General features: G+C 57.9%; 10 protein-coding genes across 10 annotated transcripts; 3 read left to right on the top strand and 7 right to left on the bottom strand.

Annotated features, from left to right (window-relative positions):
- Nucleotides 1–89: 89 nt before the first annotated feature.
- SPRG_05826 (hypothetical protein) lies at nucleotides 90–1,253 on the top strand (the record flags this gene model as incomplete). The annotated part of the gene is made up of 2 exons (XM_012344407.1): nucleotides 90–895; nucleotides 944–1,253. The coding sequence occupies 2 exons, from the start codon at nucleotides 90–92 to the stop codon at nucleotides 1,251–1,253; spliced, it is 1,116 nt and encodes a 371-aa protein (XP_012199797.1).
- Nucleotides 1,254–1,303: 50 nt separating this feature from the next.
- On the bottom strand, nucleotides 1,304–2,648 carry SPRG_05825 (hypothetical protein). The gene has a single exon (XM_012344406.1). The coding sequence runs from the start codon at nucleotides 2,634–2,636 to the stop codon at nucleotides 1,443–1,445; it is 1,194 nt and encodes a 397-aa protein (XP_012199796.1). The 5' UTR covers nucleotides 2,637–2,648; the 3' UTR covers nucleotides 1,304–1,442.
- A 627-nt stretch (nucleotides 2,649–3,275) lies between these two features.
- Nucleotides 3,276–3,909, bottom strand: SPRG_05824 (hypothetical protein). Its single transcript, XM_012344405.1, has one exon. It carries the CDS (start codon nucleotides 3,819–3,821, stop codon nucleotides 3,351–3,353), a length of 471 nt encoding a protein of 156 aa, XP_012199795.1. The 5' UTR covers nucleotides 3,822–3,909; the 3' UTR covers nucleotides 3,276–3,350.
- A 654-nt stretch (nucleotides 3,910–4,563) lies between these two features.
- On the top strand, nucleotides 4,564–4,804 carry SPRG_05823 (hypothetical protein; the record flags this gene model as incomplete). Its single annotated transcript, XM_012344404.1, has 2 exons — nucleotides 4,564–4,659; nucleotides 4,706–4,804. The coding sequence occupies 2 exons, from the start codon at nucleotides 4,564–4,566 to the stop codon at nucleotides 4,802–4,804; spliced, it is 195 nt and encodes a 64-aa protein (XP_012199794.1).
- A 39-nt stretch (nucleotides 4,805–4,843) lies between these two features.
- Nucleotides 4,844–6,297, bottom strand: SPRG_05822 (hypothetical protein; the record flags this gene model as incomplete). Its single annotated transcript, XM_012344403.1, has 3 exons — nucleotides 5,761–6,297; nucleotides 5,366–5,707; nucleotides 4,844–5,317 (listed from the first exon to the last, which is right to left on the bottom strand). The coding sequence occupies exons 1-3, from the start codon at nucleotides 6,241–6,243 to the stop codon at nucleotides 4,844–4,846; spliced, it is 1,299 nt and encodes a 432-aa protein (XP_012199793.1). The 5' UTR covers nucleotides 6,244–6,297.
- A 923-nt stretch (nucleotides 6,298–7,220) lies between these two features.
- On the bottom strand, nucleotides 7,221–8,322 carry SPRG_05821 (hypothetical protein). Its single transcript, XM_012344402.1, has 5 exons — nucleotides 8,164–8,322; nucleotides 8,048–8,114; nucleotides 7,860–7,996; nucleotides 7,642–7,812; nucleotides 7,221–7,593 (listed from the first exon to the last, which is right to left on the bottom strand). Exons 1-5 carry the CDS (start codon nucleotides 8,263–8,265, stop codon nucleotides 7,318–7,320), a joined length of 753 nt encoding a protein of 250 aa, XP_012199792.1. The 5' UTR covers nucleotides 8,266–8,322; the 3' UTR covers nucleotides 7,221–7,317.
- Nucleotides 8,323–8,845: 523 nt separating this feature from the next.
- Nucleotides 8,846–13,755, top strand: SPRG_05820 (hypothetical protein; the record flags this gene model as incomplete). The annotated part of the gene is made up of 11 exons (XM_012344401.1): nucleotides 8,846–9,481; nucleotides 9,526–10,344; nucleotides 10,391–10,622; nucleotides 10,669–10,880; nucleotides 10,929–11,140; nucleotides 11,189–11,711; nucleotides 11,761–11,970; nucleotides 12,017–12,082; nucleotides 12,130–13,180; nucleotides 13,228–13,414; nucleotides 13,470–13,755. 11 exons carry the CDS (start codon nucleotides 8,846–8,848, stop codon nucleotides 13,753–13,755), a joined length of 4,434 nt encoding a protein of 1,477 aa, XP_012199791.1.
- Nucleotides 13,756–14,098: 343 nt separating this feature from the next.
- Nucleotides 14,099–14,625, bottom strand: SPRG_05819 (hypothetical protein; the record flags this gene model as incomplete). Its single annotated transcript, XM_012344400.1, has 2 exons — nucleotides 14,099–14,332; nucleotides 14,377–14,625. The coding sequence occupies 2 exons, from the start codon at nucleotides 14,623–14,625 to the stop codon at nucleotides 14,099–14,101; spliced, it is 483 nt and encodes a 160-aa protein (XP_012199790.1).
- A 2,385-nt stretch (nucleotides 14,626–17,010) lies between these two features.
- SPRG_05818 (hypothetical protein) lies at nucleotides 17,011–17,531 on the bottom strand (the record flags this gene model as incomplete). Its single annotated transcript, XM_012344399.1, has 3 exons — nucleotides 17,011–17,025; nucleotides 17,076–17,468; nucleotides 17,508–17,531. 2 exons carry the CDS (start codon nucleotides 17,529–17,531, stop codon nucleotides 17,184–17,186), a joined length of 309 nt encoding a protein of 102 aa, XP_012199789.1. The 3' UTR covers nucleotides 17,011–17,025; nucleotides 17,076–17,183.
- Nucleotides 17,532–17,741: 210 nt separating this feature from the next.
- SPRG_05817 (hypothetical protein) lies at nucleotides 17,742–20,699 on the bottom strand (the record flags this gene model as incomplete). The annotated part of the gene is made up of 14 exons (XM_012344398.1): nucleotides 17,742–17,825; nucleotides 17,873–18,076; nucleotides 18,131–18,232; nucleotides 18,279–18,380; nucleotides 18,425–18,523; nucleotides 18,577–18,681; nucleotides 18,726–18,830; nucleotides 18,890–18,994; nucleotides 19,045–19,146; nucleotides 19,656–19,757; nucleotides 19,952–20,056; nucleotides 20,249–20,350; nucleotides 20,401–20,499; nucleotides 20,550–20,699. 13 exons carry the CDS (start codon nucleotides 20,697–20,699, stop codon nucleotides 17,924–17,926), a joined length of 1,431 nt encoding a protein of 476 aa, XP_012199788.1. The 3' UTR covers nucleotides 17,742–17,825; nucleotides 17,873–17,923.
- Between the last annotated feature and the right edge of the window lie 592 nt (nucleotides 20,700–21,291).

Genomic DNA, 21,291 nt, shown 5'->3' with positions numbered 1-21,291 from the left:
TTCGCACCGGCTACGGATCGACACACTCTTTCTGCCGCATTACAGCGTACGGATACTCGGTGTCAGTCCCCTTTTCATTGCTGTCGCCGATGATCCGAGTCGACACGACGACCGAGTCGACGCCGGGACCGCCGGCGAACCTCCTGCAATACCCGACCAAGTCCATGCGCGTCAACCGCCTCCAGACGCGCCACGAGGGCAGCGCGTCGCCGGCGTCCAAGGCGGTGCAGAGCTCGCGGCTCCTCGACTTCTTCTTTGGCCCGGTACAGCAACAGAAACCCAAGCTCAAGTCGAACGTTGGCCCGCGCATGAACGCGATGGAGTCGCTCGATCGGTCGCTCTCGCCCTCGTCTCGCTCGCGCCGCGGCAACTACCAAGCCGTCACGCAGTCGCTGGACCGGCGCGGGCTCGTGCGCCAACAAACGTACGCCGGCCACGAAGCGCAGCGGCCGCCCATGACCGACGTCGACAGGCGACGAGAAAACAACAGCGCGCCCATCACGCAGACCCCGTACCAGGCACCGACGTCTGTCTTTGCGACGCAGCCTCGGCATCCGGGCTTGAAGAAGGCGCAGACAATGGAAGTGAGCCAGTTTGGCAAGATCAAGGCCGCATCCGCGGCCCAGGACCGAGCGGGCGACGGCCACGCGCCGAGAGTGTACAAGCGCGCGGGTGGCGACCACAGAAAGGACGACGAGGGACTTGACGACGCGCCGCCGCCGCCGCCCATGGCCCGATCGGCGTCGGGACCTGACCCGCGGCGAGCAGATACGTCGCCGGAGCGGGACACGAAGCGCAGCTCTCGCGAAGACAAGCAAGCTCCTCACAAAAAACGCTCGGAGCACAGCAGCACCCCCGAGGCCGTCAAGCCCGTGCGCCGAAAAGACTCGAACGGGTCCGCGTCTTCGTTCTCTACGACGGCGTCGTCTCAATCCTCGAGTAGAAGCAAGCCGGCGTTGGAGCCGCCGAAATACCACCACGTGTCGAGCCAAAATGCCTCGTGGATGGACGGCATCGTCGACGACGACGTGACGCTGGACTGCCTCACTCCTGTCTCTTGCATCCTCGCGCAGTCGTACGACTCGGCCATGAGCCCGCGATCGTCGCTCGACGACGACTACAGTTTGTACTCGCCTCGGTCGACGCTTGGGCGCGAGACGGACGACTACGAAGAGGTCCTGCGCAAGTATCAGCAAGAAGCCAAGGCGCCGCCGCCGCAGACCAAGAATGTCGTGGTTGAGTTTGAGTTTTAGACCCGACGCCTGTAACCTATTATGTATTGAATTTGCCACACTTTTCTTCGGGCAAACATGATGGGGAGAAAGATGCAATTTAGTTAAAAAATGGTGGTTGAAATATAGACATCAAGTGTCCTTATCACTTGAGCGCCGTCATCTTGAGAACGTTCCACGCGACCGCGGGGTTGATGACCGACGCCGCCGTCATTTTTCAAAGTCGATGCAGTAGACGACATGGTCAAATGTCATGAGCCGCTTCGAGTAGGTTGGGTTGTGGTGGTACCATGCCCAGAGGTCGGCCGCCACGTCGCGCTGGAGCAAGGTACCGAGGGGAACCAAAACGTAAGTCTTGAGGTTGCCCTCCGTGACGACCCAGTCATCCGGCATCGTCAGCACGTCGTACTTGCCGTCGACGCGGACAAAGGGGCCGCTGCCAAAGACGTGGCCCGTGGCTTCCAAGTACGCCGCCTTCCACCGGGCTTCGCCCTCTTTGCGGTCAAACGGACCGTCAAACGTCTCGCCCGTGCGCTCGCCGCAGCTGCCTGTGATGGTCCAGAGGTACGTGCTGCCGCTGGCTTCGACAAGCGTCAGGTCGATAAAGTCGTCGCGCCCCGCCTCAATGTCGATGAGCGCGAGGTTCACGTCGAGGTCCATGCCGTCGATCGACACGACGGAGAACGAGTGCAACGACTTGGTCGTTGGCATCTTCTTGTCCATCTTCGTGGGCGCCATCGGAAGGATGGGCGCGGACCGGCGAATCGTGCGCTTCTTGTTGGTTTGGATGTTGGTTTGGGTCATTTGCACCAAGTCAATCAGGTACGACCAGTAGCCGGACTGGACAATGCGCTGTGTGTAGCCTTCGTTGGCTTGGAAGGTTTGCCAGAGGAGCTCCATGCGCTCGATCGCGTCGTCGACATACGGATACCAGGCGGTGGCTTTGCCGTCGACGCCGTCGCTGACGTAGTACTCCCAGACGCCCGTGGCCGACGCCTCCTGCACCGCGAGCAAGTCGTAGCGGCCCGCGACGCGCACGAACGGCTGTGATGGAGCGTACGCATTGCCCGTTTTGCTGAGAAACTTGGCGTCAAAGTCCGCGGTCGCCGCGTCGAGAGACTGCGGCCCGAGAAGCTGAGATTGGCCCGCCGTGCCCGTGCGGCCCCAGTGCACAAACAAGTAGTGATCGGTGCCAGCAGCAAGCAATTGGAGCTCGTAGTACTTGTCCATGTTGGTGCTCACGTTCACAAGGGCGAGGGATGCAGCGCGTAGCAGCGTCGACTGCGCGATGCCGAGCGCTGCGAGCGCATTGGCGGCGACGGGACTGATCGCGCCGCAGTTGCTACGCGCCGACTTCTTGTTGGGTGTCGTCGCAACCGAAGTGGCCTTGCGCTTGGGAGCCATGCTTGTTGTCGTTGGAATTGGAAAATGGCATTCCGATCCCAACACCACTTGATACGACCATCACTCACGCCACCATCATTCACAACGGGTTGGGATGCAACGGCAACGTCAAACTGACCATCGCAAGTGAACGTCCCGGTACGTAGCGTTCAAATCCATGCGCTTTCTTCTGCTCGGAGGCGCAGCGTTCGTGGGCTGAAATAGGCTCTACCTTCATAACGCTGGTTTTAAATTATGTTTACGGCTTGGTTTGACTGGAGATTGTACACGTCCACTAACATGTCATTCTCAAGTACGAGTACGTATCAACATGGCAGGGTGGCCTTGCAGGAGACAGGGGCTACGCATGTGCACAGCTGACAAGGCGGACATGACCTTGGTCACGTCATGTTCAAGACCAACCGCAGGGTTGGCGTTGTCAGAGTGCGTGTCGACGTCCTGCAGCAGCGATGCGGCCTCTTGTGATATGACACACAGTTGAGCCATTACTGAGCTTTCATGGACCGACCGTATATGAAGACCCGACGTTGCATCTATAGCAGCAAGATCTTGCACGCAGGACGCCATCGATATAGCGCGAACTATCTGTGTACCTTGTTTGCGCCTCGCCCAAGTGTCGAATGCAGGACAACAACATCATGTGGGAACAATGAATAGTTTGCTAGATATAGAAGTCGCTACAAGCGACGCTCGGGGTCGAAGCCACCACAACGTTTAGGATTCAATGGTCACGGCCTCGCCCTCCGCGGGGGCCTCAATGTTGAACATGGTGCGAATCTCGTCCGAGGTCTTGCCCTTGATCAAGGTCGCGACCTTGGCGCACGAGAGGTCGAGTAGCGACTTGATGTCCATGTAGTTGGCGGCGAGGATGAGCTCAAAGAGCGTATCCTGCTCGACCTCGACAAAGGCGGCATCCCACTCCGAAACCACGTCGCGCATGTCGCCACTCTTGAGGGGCTTCTCGATCTCCTCCATCGGCGTCGTGTGGTGGTGGTTGCAGAACTCAATGACCTTGGCCAGCACGGGGCTCTTGACATTGGGCAGCGGAATCTCGCGGACGGTGTCGTCGCCTTCGTCGTCGGCCAGCATGGCCTTGACGAGCTCGCTCACGCACGCCACGTCACGCGCGACTTCAAAGCTGTCGCCGTCCTGGGACACGAGGTTCACCTTGGTCGAAGCGGTCATCCTGGTTCTGGGCGAGGTGGTGATTTGGTAATTGACGGATGGCTAGCGCCTAGGCTTCACGACCAACACTCTCCCGCAACCGGAAAAATCCAAGTGGCGCCAACGGGATTCCTTGTCCCAAAGCACCACTCTGCGGGAAAATGGCGGTGAAATTGCTGGGTGTAATAACGATGTCCCAGCGTGGCGAAGGCTGCAGCGCGGTCGGCCGCGACGGGCAGTGAGCGCTCTCCCAGGTCAAATACGGTCGGTATTTTATTCCGCATCGTCGCTGAAAAAAATTTACTAAATGCAAATGCTTTACAAACCCACGACTGTCAATATTATTATCCTGGTTTCGCAATATTGACAGAATGGCATACTCTGTGCAAGTCATTTTCCCCGTGGGACATTACTTGCTGTTGATAATTCGGAGAAAAATAATATAACGGTAGCAGAGGTGACGTTCAACCAGATTCGGCCACGTATGGCAGTGGAAAGGGCTTCTGGAATGCTGTAGGTAAGCTTATTCCCGCCTATCAACGACCTTGGAAGCAGCGATGTCAGATGCGATCGATTGTCGAAAGAGCAGTCGACTGCCGGTACTCGCCAAAAGCTAACATTTAAAGCGGCGCCGAGGTCCTCGTATCCATTTATACAGGAAACACATATTTGGATGCATTGTGGGAGGGTCCAAGTTGGGTGTTTTTCGCCTTCGAAGTTTGCTTCGATCTTCAATGATGCCATCAACACAATCCGACCGACGATGGCAGCGAACGTAGCGATGGAGCTCTTTGCCAAGGTCGCGAGCCTCCTCGTGGGCCGCTTCACAGTCTCGTTTGAGAACGAACTGCGCTTCATGGTACGACGCCTTCCGCCTGCCGCCGGCTCATCTATATGACACGTAGGCGGAAATGACGGGCTCGGCCGCCGCCCACGCGATGCGCGTCGACAACGTGCCGCAGCAAGTCGTGCGCACGGCGACGACCGCCCTCTCGCGCCTCTAAGCCAACATGTATTCCTTGTAGACTCTATGATGACGTGGCTTAAGCGTCGCTCGTTGTTGGCTCTTTCGGCAGCGTCCACTTGAGGAGGCGGCGGTAGGCCTCCGAGCCATACTGCGCGCGGAGCACCTTCCGCGAATACGACGCGAGCTTCTTCTTGTACTTGTCAGCGATGACCGACTGTGGCTTGGCTTGGTACTTGCGCGCGCAGGACGCGTGCACTTCGACCATAATCTGTAGCTGGAGCCGCACGTTCTTCGTGTGGATCGCAATCTTGAGCGCGTCCGTGAGCGTGCGCTCGCCCTCGTCAACCTTGCCGCTCGTTGCGAGCTTGGGGCCAAAGAGCACCATGATGGCCGCGGTCGTATTGCTGCAGTTGATGGTCGTGCTTGCGAGTGTAAGGCAGTCTTGGAGGATCGAGAGGCCAAAGCTGCGAAGCCCGTCCAGCTCCGGGTAGGACCCTGTCATGCCCAAAGCATGGCTTGCCCAGAGCCACTTGCCGAGATAGAGGTCGTACTACAATATGCAATGCATACATGTTGGTCTCAAGCAAGGGCGCATTACCTTGGCGCGGACTTCCTTGGACGGGCCGTCGTAAATGAGCTTGCGCAGCTCTGCATCCCGCAAAATGCCGGCGGCAAATTCAAGAAGGTTCTCCGTCGGGTAAAAACTTGCAATCTCTGACACCGCATCGTCGTTCAAAGCGTCGGCAACGATGGCACCTGCGGGGTCCAGCTCTGGCAGCGGATCGATCGCAATCGTGGTTGCCACGTCGAGGATGTCCATGAGCACGAGCAAGCTCGCGTCCGACTGCTGCGGCCACGCCGGTGTCTCGGTCAACAAAAGCGAGAACGCCGAGTTGATGTGCGTTACGGCCGCGTCCATCGCATTGAGCGAGTGGGCGTACTACGAGCACAAGGGCGCGTGAGCCGCGAAGTCGTCTCAAAGAGAGACTGTACCCGTGCCAGCACAATGTGCACGCGGGCGACAACGAGTGGCGTCGCCACGACAATGTGTCGGTATGTGGTGCAGAGGTCCACGAGGCGTGTGGCGAGGTCGGCGAGCTCGCCAAACCGCCCTTGGCTGTCCAAGACAACGCACGCGACTTCGTATGTCTCGAAGAGCGCGAGCGCACTGTAGCGCAGGTAGGCCGCCGAGTCGGGTGACGCGAGATACGGCGGCCAGCGGGCCATTTGCTTGGCCGCGAGGGCGAGGCCTTGGTTCGGGTCGTAGTAACACTGCAGCCGAAACGTCATGAAGGCAGCATACAGCGACCAGAACGGGTTGCTCTCCTTCGGTGCCTTTGGCATCGTTGCGAGGTAGGCTTTGGCGTCGACAATGCGGCCTTGGCGCAGGTACAGGAGTAGGCGGAGCAGATGAAAGTAAAACGAGAGCGCTGCGTCCTCGACTTGCCGCGCAAACTGGCTGCAAAAATCAAACATTTTGGCCGCACTCTCGGCAACGAGCGTGTCTGCCACCAAGAACGAGTGGCACAGCGTCTCGAGAAGCCATAGCTAGGAAAGCGCAGTCGTCAACAAGACGGGGCATCGAAGGGTGCACCGACCTTGAAGGTAGAGTCGGTCGTGTGTGCAGCGAGGCGGTAGGCCGCAGCCGCCACCTCGCCAAACGTGGATGGAGCAATGGATCGATCGAGAACCGCGGCGTGCACATCGTCGAGCTGGTCTTGGAGTGTGGCGACGAACCACCCATGCCACGCATCGAGCTCGGGCTGACCGTCGCATGCGTTCGCGCCTTCGCACAAGGTCGCGACGCGCTCATTGTGGGGCGCTTTTTGAAGCACAAGCAGCATCCACTTGCAACGAAGGCGCCGCGGGGCCCACTGATGACAACGTGAGCTTCGGCTGCCATGTCACGCAAGTACCTCGAGTGCATCGATGGGCAGGATGTCAGACACGAAGGCGGGCACCGCATGCGGGAGGTCCTGGGCACATTTGATGGCATTCATGTGCACGGAATGATCGTCCGCATGCGTCAAGGCGAGCTGCAGGTACAGCTCAGCGATGCAAAGATCCACGAACGCCGTCTCGGTCGCCTTCAAGTGCAGCTTGGCACGCGCGAGGCGCATGGCCTAGTGTATTCCATGATGCCATCGAGAGCTACGTGCATGGACGTCGTACGAGGAAGCAGCGCAGCGCGTTCGCGTCCTTGCCTAGCGCCTGGAGCTCCGTCGCAATCGTGAAGAGCGCGCTTGCCTCCATCTTCACCTTTCGCTCCAAAACCCAATCGGTTGATACGCCATTCGATTGGCCAAAAACAATTTTTTAATCCATAAATACTGCAAAAAGGATTCGTTTTGTCCAATCCGATTGCGCCGTTGTCGGACTGTCCTTGTTCGTTCACATGTCGTTGCATTTCACCAAGTCGCAGCGCCGTCGATACCTCAGGACTCGACTTCATAGTAGCATGTCTTTTTGTACGTAATTGTCACCCAAATTGTCTCTCAAATATAGATTATATATACTGTAGCACGCTCGAGGCCGCTGAGTCGAGACTGCTCAAATGTCCATCGAGACAAGAAACTTCTCGGCGTACTCCTTCATGTTGAACATCTTCTTCTTGACCGTGTCTTGCATTTGCACAAAATGGGGGTTGATGGTCTTGAGGCCATCGCTGAACCAATCTTGCTTGGCCTCGGTGGCGGCCGCCGTTGCCGCGTCTGGGCTCTTGACAACTGTCGTGACTTCCACCTCCGACACCAGTTCCCAGCCGAGCTCGTTCGATGGCAGCAAGACCGAATCTTTGACCATTTGCCAGTTCGAGTCGATCTCCTCCTGCACCATCGCGTTCGCAACATACTCGCGCGCAGGGTAAAGACGCACCTGCGTGCAGGGCGGCAATGGCGCGCAGCACAACATTGTGCACTCGATCAAGTCGACATAATTCGGGTCAAGCCCAAAGTGGTCGTAAAACGCGGCCCACTTTTCCGGCGAAAAGTCAAACGAGTCAGCAAACGCCTTGACGCTGCCGTACGCAGTCCATCGCACTTGGACCTACTCGTCATATCTTGTCGCCCATGTGTGCGTGCATGCACAAGTACCTTGCCCGACATGCAGAGCCCGGCGATCTCGGCAGCCGTGAGCTCGCCGCTGTACATGTGCAGAAAATCCGAAATCGACAGCGCAATGTCCACGCAGTCGGTCTGCGGCGGTGGCCGCGACGCATAAATGCGGATCTCTACCACGCGCCATGAGCGATTCCAGCTCGTTCAACGCCGTCGACGCCTACTGGCGGTCGTGTCCACGGAGCGGACGCAGACAATCTGCCGCGCGTGGTTGAGGAACGAGAAGACGACCTACAAAGCAGATGAGGCGTCCAACGCGCATGCATATAGCGACGTCTACCACGCCCTTGTAGCCATCGTCGAGGACCGCGTAGCCGAGGAAGTTCATGAGCTCCTCGAGCTTGGCGCTTTGCCGCGCGCAGACGTCGGTCGGCGCCGCCATGCTGTCAAACTGGCACTCCCGGAAATAGATGGGCCAAAATTTAAAGGGAGTTTGGCGTTGGGTCCTTTCTACATACAAACACGTAGAGACCGCCGGGTTTTTGGATATTACATGGCATTTTATTAATCCAAAAAGATACTTTCGATGGAAGTATGCATTCTCACAGGTCCAAAGCCGGTCTGTCGTACACAAGCCATACGCAGCAGCTCTCAACAACGTCAAGATGCGACGTCAGAAACCATTTCAACTGCAATCCAGCGGACAGCGCCTAGCTTGTTTGTTAGTGTTCAAATTCACAAGGCAAATGTGCCAATCAAGCGGGTACGTCTAGATGGAGAGCATATATCCCGCTTGCTTTTCCCTGCTGATAATGCTGCTGTACATACACGATGCGTTGTTGTTATACATGTAGCTCACCACGTCTCTCGCTCGCATCGAGCGGCTCGTCGCGCGCCGACTTGGCGGCAATCCAAATCAATGAATTGCCTCTATGAATACATATTTCCATACATTGATATTTCTGTATGTGTTTATAGAGGTTTCATTTCCCCGCAGCGAATCTTGCGCGATCTCGGCGACGATGGAAGCCTCGGACGTGCTTCCGACGCCCGCGTCCTTCCTTCTGCAGGCCATTGCCATGGAGATCCTCAAGGTCCCGCGCGGAGAGAGGATCGACCTCCCGACGCAGGCGCCAGCGCATGACCGAGTCCTCGCGTGGCAGTTTACGGTGCATGCGTTCGATGTCGGGTTCCGCGTCGAGGTCGACGGCGCGCCATGCGACCAGTTCCGCCACCGGTATCAAGCAGCTGATAAACTCGTCGAAGGAATCCTCGAGGACGTCCCGGTCGGTAGCCACGTTGTGCTCACATGGGACAACCAGTACTCGCGGCTCCGCAGCAAGAAGGTGAGCTACCGCCTGCTATGGACAACGCACGAGGCGCTCCATGCTGCGCGGGAAGCCGCGAATGAGTACAACATCAAGTACAACAACGACGTCTACCGCGCCCGCTCGACGAGCGCGGTCGACCGCCCGAAGGCGTTCCGAAGCCCGCGGACAACGGCTTCGCATGATGCGCTCCTGCAGCGCCTTGAGACCGCCGTCGTCGACACCGTCTCGCTCTTCATGGAGCAGCCCAACGTGCCACTACATGCAGGTGCTGCAAGGGACCTCGTCCTCGCGCTTGAGGCCATCTTGCGCCACGGCATCCACGTTCACGTACGTAGTCATCTCTGAGCGCCTTGCGATATGGACGCATGTAGCCCGCCGATATGTACGACGAGTGGCCCGAAGAAGCGTATTTTGGATTCCTTATCCAAACGCGCGATGTGCTTCGGGACGATGCGTCTGTGGTTGCTGACGCCCAGCTCTTTACACCGCCGCCGTCGATGCGCTACGTGGGTTGGAGCCGAGCCCGCGCCTTCCTCTTCTACGCGCTCAACCGCGGGCTGCTCCACCGTGCGTTGGAGAACCTCGTCAAGCGCCGCAGTCTCGTCGACCGCTATTACGCTCCAGAGATTGCATTTCTGGGGTCATATGCGCGCGCCAAGGCGGCGATTTCGCTTCTCTCGGCGCTGCATGGCGTTACCTTTGCCCTCGCGCCGCTCCAAGACGACCTGAATGTATCGTTCGCAACATTTCCCCCCACGCTCTACATGGAAGACGCCATGGCGCCCTTCGCAACGTCCGAGCTCGTCCTCGTCGATCCCATCGACGCAGGCGACGTCCTGCGCTTTGATGGCGCGTCGGATCCGGACACCTTCGAGTCGATTCGCGAGTGCACCCCGGTGCGGTACCTGCTTCTTGGACAACCGATTATCGATGTGGTCGTTCGCCGCAGCCAATCGCTTGCGATCCCGCTCATGGATGGCTACGACGAAGCTTCGGATGTGGTGCTTGCACTGCAGCTGCGGCTTTTGGGAAGCAACGCGCAGGTGCTCGTCTCGCTGCAGTGCAATGAGGTGACTGTGAGCTCTGTGCTGACGCTATCCGCCTCGACGCAGTGGACGGAGCTCCTCGTCCGCGCCACCGTGCCATCGCAGCATGGTCTCTCACTGCTCATTGACAACCGGGATACCATGGTGCGTCCTCTCCTACCGGTCCGCATCATCCACGGACGATGCACAGGTGTGGTCCAAGCACATCTTTTACCGTGCCCGCGTTGTCGCCCGTGCCGACTATGTCCACGCGTGGGACGCATCCCGAGGCGCCGCCGAAGCGATTTGCTGGAAACTCGTCGTTCAGCGTGCGCTGAAGGCCACGAGCACCATCATCGCTGAGCTCGAGGCGGACGAGGAGCGATTGCTACGACAACAACGCCCTTCCACTGTTACGCAGGAATCGGAAACCTCCTACTCAGGTACAAGCCATATTTCCTGACTGTGCCGTACCTGGCGATGCGTTAGAGCTGCTGTTTGGGTCGTGGCTCGGGGCGCGATCGGACGCAGCGTGTGGCCAATGCATGGAGCCCTTCTCTCTCTTTCGCCGCGCGCAAGAGTGCCCCGTGTGCTTGAAGCAGTGTTGTGCCAACTGCACGCGGCACGTCATTCCGCTACCGCGGTCGGGCGATGACGGCTACGTGTGCGACCGTTGTTACTTGAAGGCGCTCGACAGTGAGGTAGACAGTTGGCGGTGTCTCCTTGCGTCTTATTTGACTATGGCGTAGCTGGCGACGCGGCAGCAACGGACGGACGGACGCGGTGAGAACGCGGCGCTCGAGGCGCTGCGACAAAACCCCTCCATGGACAAGTACTTCAAGATGCTATCGTTTGGTGTCCCTGCATCGGCCGTCGGGCAAAAGATGCAGCAAGACTACATTGATGCGGACATCATCCACGTCTTCACATCGGCCTTGGACCCGAGTGGCGCGAGCACGAGGTACACGCGTGCATTCATTAACGTGTTGTGCATGACGACTCGATCTAGCGCACAGAGCCACGGTGCCGCGGCGTCGAGTCGAACGCCAATGTTGCTGCGCAAGAAGAGCAATCTCCGAAAGCTGCATTGGACCGCGCTGGACGTTAAGAAGGTGGATGTCCACGCCTCGATCTGGCATCGCCAAACCGACAAGCGGCGGAAGGCGCCGATGGCCCTCTCGAGCAGCGACCTCGACCGCCTCGTTCAACTCTTTGGCGACAACACGACGGCAAAGTCGCTGAAGAAGACGTCGGCAAAGGCGGGCTTCTCGGCGCTCGACTCGCGTCGCTCCAACAACATCAACATTGCGCTCAGCCGGTTCAAATCGATCGCGGGGGGCGTCCACGGCGTCGTCGCCGCGCTGGCGGCCTGCGACCTCTCCATCTTGCACGTGGATCTGCTCCAAACACTCGATGAGATTGCACCGACGCCAGCCGAGGCAAAGCGCTACAGCCATTTTCGTGGCAAAGTCACCGATCCCGCCGAAGACTTTTTGATTGAGCTCGTCAAGCAGCCGCGCATTGCTGAAAAAGTATATCAACCTTCGCCATGGTTTATCTAAGAACTTGTGGCGGGAATAGATCAAGTCGCTACTCTACGTCGTCCAGTACAAAGCCATGGCGGCGGCCTTGCGCCAACAGCTCGAAGCAATTGCAGTCGCTGCCAGAGACATTCTCCAGAGCGAGCGGCTTCCCCGGTACTTTGAGATCGTCCTCGCGCTCGGCAACGTGCTCAACGAAGGCACCGAGCACGCTGACGCGTCCGGCGTCACCCTCGCCTCGCTCCTTAAGGTCGTTTCCACCAACGGGATTGGAAACACTGCAATACGCTATGTAGCTCTCCGAGACGCGCTCGATGGACCAAAGTATCACGCTTCTCCAGTACCTCATGACGCTCATCCACGTACTACGTTGGATGACGAAATACACGGCTTTAGACACGGTCTGTAGGCGCGCGGCGAGACGGATTTGTTCCAGATTTTGCACGAGTTTGCATCACTCGAGACCGCGCAACGCTACTCGAACGTGCTCTGTCTCTCGCAGTGTGCGCTGCTGCAGAAAGGCCTAGCCAATCTCAAGTACGAAATCAAGGAAGAGAAGCTCCACGAGCACGTGCTTCGGGAGCGCGCGCAGCAGCAGGTGCAAAAGCAGCAGAAACAAGCGATCGTCCGGCAAAATTCGGTGGCGCCATCCGGAGGTCGGTCGGCGCTGCTCTCGGCTATCCGCCGCCAAGCCAGCACGGTCGACGTCATTGCTGAAGGCGACGAAGCGCCACCGCGCAGTGCCCTTCTCGCGGCAATCCGGCTGCAGCACACCGACAACACTGACGAGGCCACCACTCCGCAGCATGCGTTGCTGGCAGCGATTCGCCAGCGTGCCGAAAGCAAGACGGAATCAACGAGTCGCGTCGCCGAGGCTTCTCCGCCAGCAGACCCTCGCGCAGCCCTCTTTGCGGCGATTCGCAAGAGAGCGCCCGGCACCGAGGCCGATGTTGACAACCCTCGTGCTGCTCTCATGGCCGCCCTTCGCACACCAAGCCCCGACTCTACAACAGCAAAGGCTGCCACGTCGGCGGACAACCCTCGTTCAGCACTCATGGCTGCGCTTCGTCAGGGCCAGTCAACTTCAGCGGCAGCTGCTTCGCCCGACCCGAGCGCGACGGGAGGTCGTCATGCGCTTTTGGCCGCGATCCGCAAGGAAACGCAAAATGTTCCACCGACGACGCCGGTGCCAGTCGTCATCGCTCCCGTCGTCCTTCCCTTTGTGACAGTCATGGAGAAGCAAGCCGCGGATATCGCAGAGGACCTCGCCAAGCTACAAGACGACGTGACCGTCATGACGGAAGCGTGGCGTCAAGCCGCGCAGTACCTCGGCGAGAGTCCGTCCTCGAGCTCGGACTATGTCCTTGGCTTGCTCTACCGCTTCATCATGGACGTCAAGGTTGCGTACAAGCTTCTCGTTGCGAAAGGCCATTTACCGCCCGCGCATGCGTCGACCACCAGTACGTCCTCGATGTTGATGGACATGGCGTAGAAAGTACCGTCTTAGGCGTGGGTGACAGTATTGCCACTGTGTTTGGTCCTGCCGTCGTGCTCGCGGTGCGGCATGCTGGTGCGCAGATCGAAGTCAAACTGGCTTGGGCACAGTCGGCCTTTCTGAACCCCGCGAGTATCCTTCAACCGAGCGACCGCGTGATGTGTCGCCTCTTTGGTTGCGGCATCGTCACGGCCACAACGTACGTGATCGCCTTGTGACGTAGTACGTACATCAGCATGCTCACGTAAATGTAGCTATGGGCGCGGTCTGCTCAGCGTGCGGTTCCCCTTTGGCTTTGCGACGTTGCGCGTCGACGATATTTTGTACAGAATTATCCTCTCCTCTGTCGACGCCCACAACCAAGCGCTCGAGATGCGCCATGGGGATCCGATTCGGACGCCGTTCGGGCCCGCAACGCTTCTCTCCGTCACGAGAGAAGGCGCTGTCTATGGCTCCTTTGCATCGGGCATCGTGCATGCGTTCAATCCCAGGCTCGGCCATCTCTACGTCCATGTCCAATATGTCACGTTTGCGTGCTAATAGCTATCAGTGTGCTTTATATATCGGAGCACAACCAGAGAGCGGTAGGGTACATTAGCCACCAAAGCGAACCATCAAGTATTTGCGTCATTGACGCAGTGGGAACTTGCTCGGGGAGAACAGAGGCGTGGGATTTCATGGCGCAATGACGGACCATGGGCTCCCTGGGCTTTCCGAGATCGAAAACTAGTCGCACTTTCAAGTTGGTGCGTCTCGAACCGTCGGTTCAACGCCTCGCAGGCGCCACATACCCATCTAATGCGAACCACACCGTAATGACGCTTGACCGTCGATGTATGATGGTTGGAGGAGACAAGACTCAAGTACTATGTGTTTCTTGGCCCTAATCAGAGAGGGCGTACGCGAGGCAGCACCAGGCAAAGGGGTTCAGAATTTCGCCCATGATGAGAAAGCAGGCGCCAATGTCTTGAAGGCAGCCTCGGACCGTCCAGTTGTGGCCGCCGATCTCATCCTCGTCGGCGTCAAGCGGCATTTTAAACGCGGGGTGAGTCGTGAGCAGCAGCATAATGCTACGCGCGCCCTTCTTTCGAGCGACGCGGTACGCAGGTCGATGATCCTATCTCGTCATTTCCAGAGACAAACTCCACACATCGTACATACCTTGCGCCGGTGGTTGACGTCCAACGTCGGATGCGCGACAAGGAGCTCGGTGATCGCGTAGTTGGCTCGTTCACATGCGATCGTGAGCGCCGTGTCGCCGGCCTGGACACAGCGTCCTGAGGTCGTATCTGTTGGCGTAGAAGAGTACCTCGTTGGCAACGTTGATGTTGGTTTCTTCAACTGCAAGGAGCGCGCACACGAGATCCAAGCGCTCGTTGCGTGTGGCGACCATGAGGCACGAATTGCCATGCTAGGTGTGTCTAAGTCGTACGTTGAAACCTTTGGTAGTACCATGTCTGTCGTGTTGGTGTCCATCTTGGGCAGCGCAAGCAGATTGTTCAAGATCGTCAGGTCCGTCGATGGGCTCAAACACACTTGGAGCAGCACGCTGAGTCCGTTCTAACCGTGTTTCGTTATTGGACACGTGAGACGCATTCTTGTCGTACCGCGTCCTTGTAGTTGTAGTCGGTTTGCGGCGAGGCAAGGAGGCGACGGACAAGCCCGACACGCTGCAGCGCGCACGCAACTGAGAGCGCAATGAGACCGCACTACCGTCACCAAAAGTGAGCTACATGGTGGTTGAATCCGCAGGATGGACCTCGGGCGTGACGTTGTCTTCGTCAAAGCTGGGTGCTTGCACGATTTGGGCGGCGAGAAATGTGTTCTCGGAGCGAACTGCGAACTGGAACGCCGAGTCGCCACTCTACGCGAGGACAATATGACCAGTTGGCAGATGGAGGACTTCGTACAGCGTTGGTCGCATTCACGTTGACCGAGCGGAGACTCAAAAGATACGCAATCATGTCGTCATGGCTACCCAGGCAGGCGTGCAAAAGGGCAGTGTTGCCATCCTTCAAGAATCGTGTCATTCTCCATGTAGAATGGAATGTTACCTCGGAGGCGAGGTTGGCATCCACATCTGGGTACCGCAGCAGCATTTGAGCCGTCTCGACGGCATTCTTGACAAGCATGAGGCACGTGCGGCCGTCCAACTACCGGTGGATCAAACATGGGAAAAACACATGAGGTGACCTACCGTGGTGGCGTTCACGCCCAAGACGCCAGCATCGAGCAACACTTGGATGCAGCCGGGGAAGCCTCGCTGCGCGGCAATATGCAGCGCCGAGAGCCCGGCCTACAGCGCAACACTTAACTCCTCGTAGCAAAGGGCACGCTCGTTGTACGTGGTTGTACTGATTGCAACTCGAGCGGCCAGGTCGCGCGAGCAGCGCCTTGACGAGTGCGACGTTGTTGCAGTAGCATGCATACATCAGCACGGTATTGCCAGCCTATTTGACACTGTCTATACGACTATAAGAAATGATTTTTGTGAGGCGCACCTCGTCGGCGGCGTTGATATCGACTCCTGGTGCGGCCATGAGCGCAGCGATAATGCCCTCCCGTCGGTTGGCAATCGCATAGTGCAGCGCTGTCGCACCCGCCTACATGGCAATGAGCAGCGTGCTTGAAGGGCGCAAGCGAGCGAACCTTGTCGCGGACGTTGATGTCCGGCATGACGTCGAGCAAGGCCTTGAGAATCGGTGCGTTTCCGTAGAGGCAAGCAACGTGAAGTGCTGTTTGGCCCAACTAATTGTCGCGCGGGTAGAGAGTACAACATATAGACGACTAGAATACCTGTTGCGTCGTTGCGGCTAGCTGCGTCATCGCGAGGAGGTGTTCCGCCTCGGGGTTGTCGACCCCAACGAGTCGCTGGACCTGCGCAAGGTCGCCGTTTTGGATGGTCTGCATCAAGTTTGATTGGCCAAGCTGATTGGCGTGGCATGAGCGAACGATCTGACGAAGAAAAAGGGAATACCTTGTCCACGCTGTGGTGTCGCTCCATGTCGATCGATACTCTGTGGTCGCGAATAGAAAAATGCAAAATGATACGCAAGTGCAATTTGACAACCCACATCCGAGCAACACATGGTGTTGTCTTGGTCGAGAGGAATGATTGTCCCACGACGCGGATGATGAGCCAATGAATCGCAAATGCGGGCTACGATTTGTCTGGTATGCAACAACAAACGTCCAAGTGGGGCTTGTTTGATTGTCTGGTTGATGTTAGGACAGCGCGATTCAGGGTCGCCTTTGTACACACCGATAGCACAAAAATGTTCTAGTACGTTTCCGCATTGGCTACCACAATGAAGTTACGTGCAGCACCAGAGCCAGAAGAAGACCCTCGTGACAACATCGAGGGCACCGCCGACGCAACCAAGGCTGCCTATCGCCACCACGCCGCAGCACATTTTTTCGTTGTCGTCGTCGGCGGGCGGGATAAACTTGGGTGGAGCATCTCCAGAATGTCGTTGGCTCCATCAGCCCTGGCGACCTTGTACGCCGTGTCCTACTCGAGACGATGCTTGACTGGTTTGAGAATGCGTCGCAGCCTACCTTGCACTTGTGGTTGACGTCAATAAGGTGCTCTTGCAGACGAGCTCCACGATCGCGTAGCTGCGCACATCGCACGCTAAGATCAAGGCCGTTTCGCGGGCCTAGGCAGAAGTTGGTGTCGACCATCCGGGTGAAGACGGACCTTGTTGGCGTGATTGATGTTCGTCTTTTTATCTTCGTATGCCCAAGCAACGCGCGGACAAGATCAATGCGGCAGCTTCGAACAGCGGCCATCTAGCACGAGTTCCCACTCTAATAGTTCAACACGATAAATGGCTCGTCGTCAACCTATGGCAACCAACCATGTCGACGGCATTCGTGTCGACATCAGGCATGGCAAGCAGCGCCTCCAGAATAGCGAGATCCGTCGCTGGGTTCAAGGACACTTGGAGCAGCACGGTAAGCCCGTTCTAGGCGTCCATGTATTCCACGCGCTTCCTAAGCGGGACCTTGTCGCGGACGTTGCCGTCCGGAACGACCTCGAGCAAGGCGCGGAGGATAAGGACGCTGCCTTGAATACACCCTACGTGAAGCACCGTTTGTCCAGTCTGTGCAGCATGGCAGCGTGAGAGGCAGAGCCCTGTAATGGTGTGTACACTGCGCATCGTTGCTGCGAGGAGGGCTGTCGGGAGGAGCCGCTGGACCTCGGCGAGGTCGCCTTTCTCGCACGCCTTCATGGGGTCCGACTTGCCGACCTACGCAGTGTCAAGCTCTGAAGCGGCGACGCACGCGACCTTGTCAATGTACTGGTGCTCCATGCCTTCAACGGATGGAGCGCAGTGCAATGCGATGGTGGGGAACTTGGCCCCACTGACTTTGCCCATTCAAAAACAACATCAACCCTAACGAGCCAGCCAGAGACAAGGCGCTTTTGGGTCCATCATATGGCGCATGCTGCGGTTGAAACAGCTGTAGCACTCACGTCCCTTCCTGCCAGGCGCCGAGGTTGAGGGCACCGGGGTCTTTGGGTTGGTTGGAGATGGTTGATGGTAGCATGGTGGAGGAGGTGTGCCGAAGTGTGGAAGAGGGAGTGGGTTCGTTCCGGCATTTTCCTAATTCGAGTACCGTAAAGTGTAGAAAAGGCCAGGCGGCTACGTACTACCGGTACATTCAAATATCCCAAAAGGTTCAAATATATGTACGGGTGTCACTAACATCGAGGGCCATAAAAGATTGCCGTCATCTCGGCGAGCTCGCGTGGAAGACCAAGATGCATGTGCATCGTAAAGAGGCGATGGAACAGCGTCGCAGCGACTTGCGGGTTGTCGACGGTCGCCGCAATCTCCAACGCATGGGTGTTTGTCTACGGGCCACCGTGAGCACTTCATCTACCAGTACCACGAACGGAGGCGCCAACCTTGCTGCACACGAAGAGGTCCAGCGACGGTAGCGCACACAGAAGCTGCAGAGCGGCCACGTTGTTCCAACGACAGGCCACAAGCAGCGCCGACTCGCCCGCCTAGGACCTCATCGCTTAGCACAATGATCGCAGCCATATCGCGCACCGTGTCGAGGGCATTGATGGCAATTCCGGGCGTCGCTAACAGCAGCTCGATCATGCGCGGGAAGGGCTGCGCACACGCGAGCATGAGCGCTGTCTGGCCCGTCTATCAACCGCATGCCGTTGTTTCATTCCGTGGTATGAAGTTACCGTCGGGTGCGGCGCGTTGACATCGATGAAGGGCAAGAGGTGGCGCGCCACGTCGATGTAGCGGTGGACCACTGCAAGAAGGAACGCCGAGTCGCCGGCCTAGAGAGGCTCAGGATGAACATCGTCTTGGTGCAGACATATCGAAAGCGGACCGCGTTGGCGGCAGCGAAGTCGACGCCGGTGCTGGCCAAAGCAAAGGCCTGGACAACATCGCGCGCGTTGTGCTGTGCGGCCAAGACAAGTGCTGTCGCCTGCGTCTACGAGAGCATGTCTCTTTGCCCATTGACGCAGATTGACCTACATGGTCCGTCGCATTCCGATCAACGAGGTGTGGGTGCGCAAGCAGCAAGGCTGTGATGGCGCCGGCGTTGTGGACGCTGGCAAGCATGAGTGCCGTGCGCTGAGCCTACCGAACAAAGGACATGTTGTTCGTTTGTGGACACGTCATCATGCGTCTTCACGCACGCGCTTCTCGCGCAGAGCGAGGTCAATTGTGGGCACTTGCAACAAGAGCGACGCGATCGCAGCGTCGTTGGCGACACACGCAATCATGAGCGCCGAGAGACCATCCTGCATATTGAGAATATCAGTGTATCAATGTACCGAGCGCCGGCGTGGACCTTGTTGCTGTGATTGACGTCAAAGGTCCCGTGGCCAAGCAGCAGCGAGACGAGACCGGCGTGGCCTTGCTGCGCCGCCAGCGTCAGACACGAGTTGCCATGCTGTAGCACGGAGTGTGCATCCAGTGTGGTGGTACAATGCAGTGTCTACCTTGTCCAGGACGCTTGTATCGATGGTCGGGATCGCTAGGAAGAGGGCGACAATCTCTTCGCTGCCCGAGTTCAAACACATCTGCAGCAGAACCGTCATGCCACTCTAGATCCTTTTCTATGAGTCCCCTCTACCCTCAACAAGATATCATTGTACGGCGTCGCAGTAGTTGGGGTTGATGTCGGGTGACGCAAGCAGCGCTCGGACCGACTCGACGCGGTGCAGCGCACTCGCCACGGCCAGTGCAATGTGTCCGCCCTATCCATCAACGACGTGTTCTTGCTGTTGAAACATCGCAATAAAGACGCACGGCCGTGGGGACGTGGCACTCATCGATGCCCGGCAACGTCAAGAGGTGGGCCGCCAGCATCGGGTTCTCGGCTTGGCAGGCCAGCGCGTACCCCGTGAGGCCGCTCTACACTGACGTTGATTCCGCGGTAAAAATCGGTGATGTTTGTACGTGGTTGGCGCGGTTCATGTCGAGGCCGGGCGCGTTGACGAGCTCTTGAAGGGTCTCCATGTTGTCGTTAGCACAAGCGACCATAAACGCTGTGTTGCCGTTCTGCAAAGATAGCGTAAGCGACGAGATCAAGGCAGATCCTATGTACATTGTCGGTGCGGTTGACGTCGATCGACGGGTGGCTGAAGAGCGCGCGCGTCGCATAGTGCGAGGCGTGCGCGGCCATAAGCGCAGTCTCGCCATTCATCTACATCCATCCTATGGTGGAAATGGGAACGCTATCTCGACGGCCAAACCAGATTTGGGCAGTTGACGTCCGTGAGACCCGGCGCGCGTACGAGGAGTCGAAGGCAGTTGGCCCGACCGACGCGGGCGGCCACATGCAACGCCGTGTCGCCCGCCTATGCGAGATGTGGGTGTTTCTTGGCTTCCCATCAATGTACATACTACCTTGTTATAGCGGAGCACCTCTATGTACGGGCACGCTAGAAGAGCGGTCACGAGGTCTGGTTTGCCTTTTGCGCACGCGAGCATGAGCGGCGTCTCGCCCAACTACGTGCTTGATCGGTCAGGATTCCAAGAGGACAACGTACGCTGTCTGCAGCGTTGACATCAGTAGCAACATGGCGCAGGAGCATTCTCGCCACGTCGTCTTTGCCATGCTCGAGGGCGAGATGCAGCGCCGTGCACCCTTTCTACACAAGGAGTGCCAATGTCGTCCCAAGGCGATGGACAATGGTCGTACAAAATCGCGCTGGTTGACGTCGTCCAGAAACGGCAGCAGCGCCGAGACGACCCGCCCGTATCCGTTCATACTGGCGAGGTGCAGGCCCACACGCCCCGTCTAATGCAGAAGTGTTGGTGAGGGCAGAGATTCTGGGCGGCTCGGCGTACGCTCGGATCCACCGCCGTGATGTCCAAAGGGCTTGCCTGCAGGAGAAGGCGGCGAACTGCTTCGGCGTCGCCTTGTTCGCACACGCGGCGCAGCGCCTTGGCGGTCGCCGACTCGTTGGAAGTCAGTGCTCGCTCGAGCGTCGCCCACATTGTTCTGGCGGTGGTGTCAAAAACAAACTGGCCGTATCCGGCGTCGAAATTGCCCACCGTGATTGGTCATCACAGTGTACAATTGCCTTAGCCAAGTATATTACGCAATCGACCATCATTCGCAGGTCGTGCCAACAACCAAACAACACGCCAAGATGATGCCAGCAAGATGAGATGTTTGCACTGGTCGCGTTCTTGTCCCACCAACGGCACAATATTGTCCCACCAACGGCACAATATTGTCCCACCAACGGCACAATATTGTCTTACTAACGGCACAGTATTGTCTTGAATATGTAGCGACATCGATCCATGTAGCACCAATTGTACCGCACCGGTATGTCGCGCCAACTTGAAGACAACCGACTTGATTTCATTTAAAAAAGTTACTCCGACGCGCTCGCCTCCGGGTGGGTTGCCTTCCGAGACAGCTCGGTGGGCAATCGATCACTCGCGTCCTTGGTCGTCGTAGGGACTAGGTCACCACCCTCGTCGCACGTGTCGTCGTCGTCATCGCGCGTCAGTGGCTTCGTCGGACTCCCAAAGAGCAGCTGCATCGGCGACGCCTTGCGCAATCTCTCTTCGGGGATCG

Source organism: Saprolegnia parasitica, assembly GCF_000151545.1.
Source record: "Saprolegnia parasitica CBS 223.65 unplaced genomic scaffold supercont2.18, whole genome shotgun sequence".
In the NCBI taxonomy this organism is placed as follows: domain Eukaryota; phylum Oomycota; class Saprolegniomycetes; order Saprolegniales; family Saprolegniaceae; genus Saprolegnia; species Saprolegnia parasitica.
The sequence above is the reverse complement of the archived record's forward strand: the minus strand, read 5'-3'. Positions and strand labels throughout refer to the sequence as shown.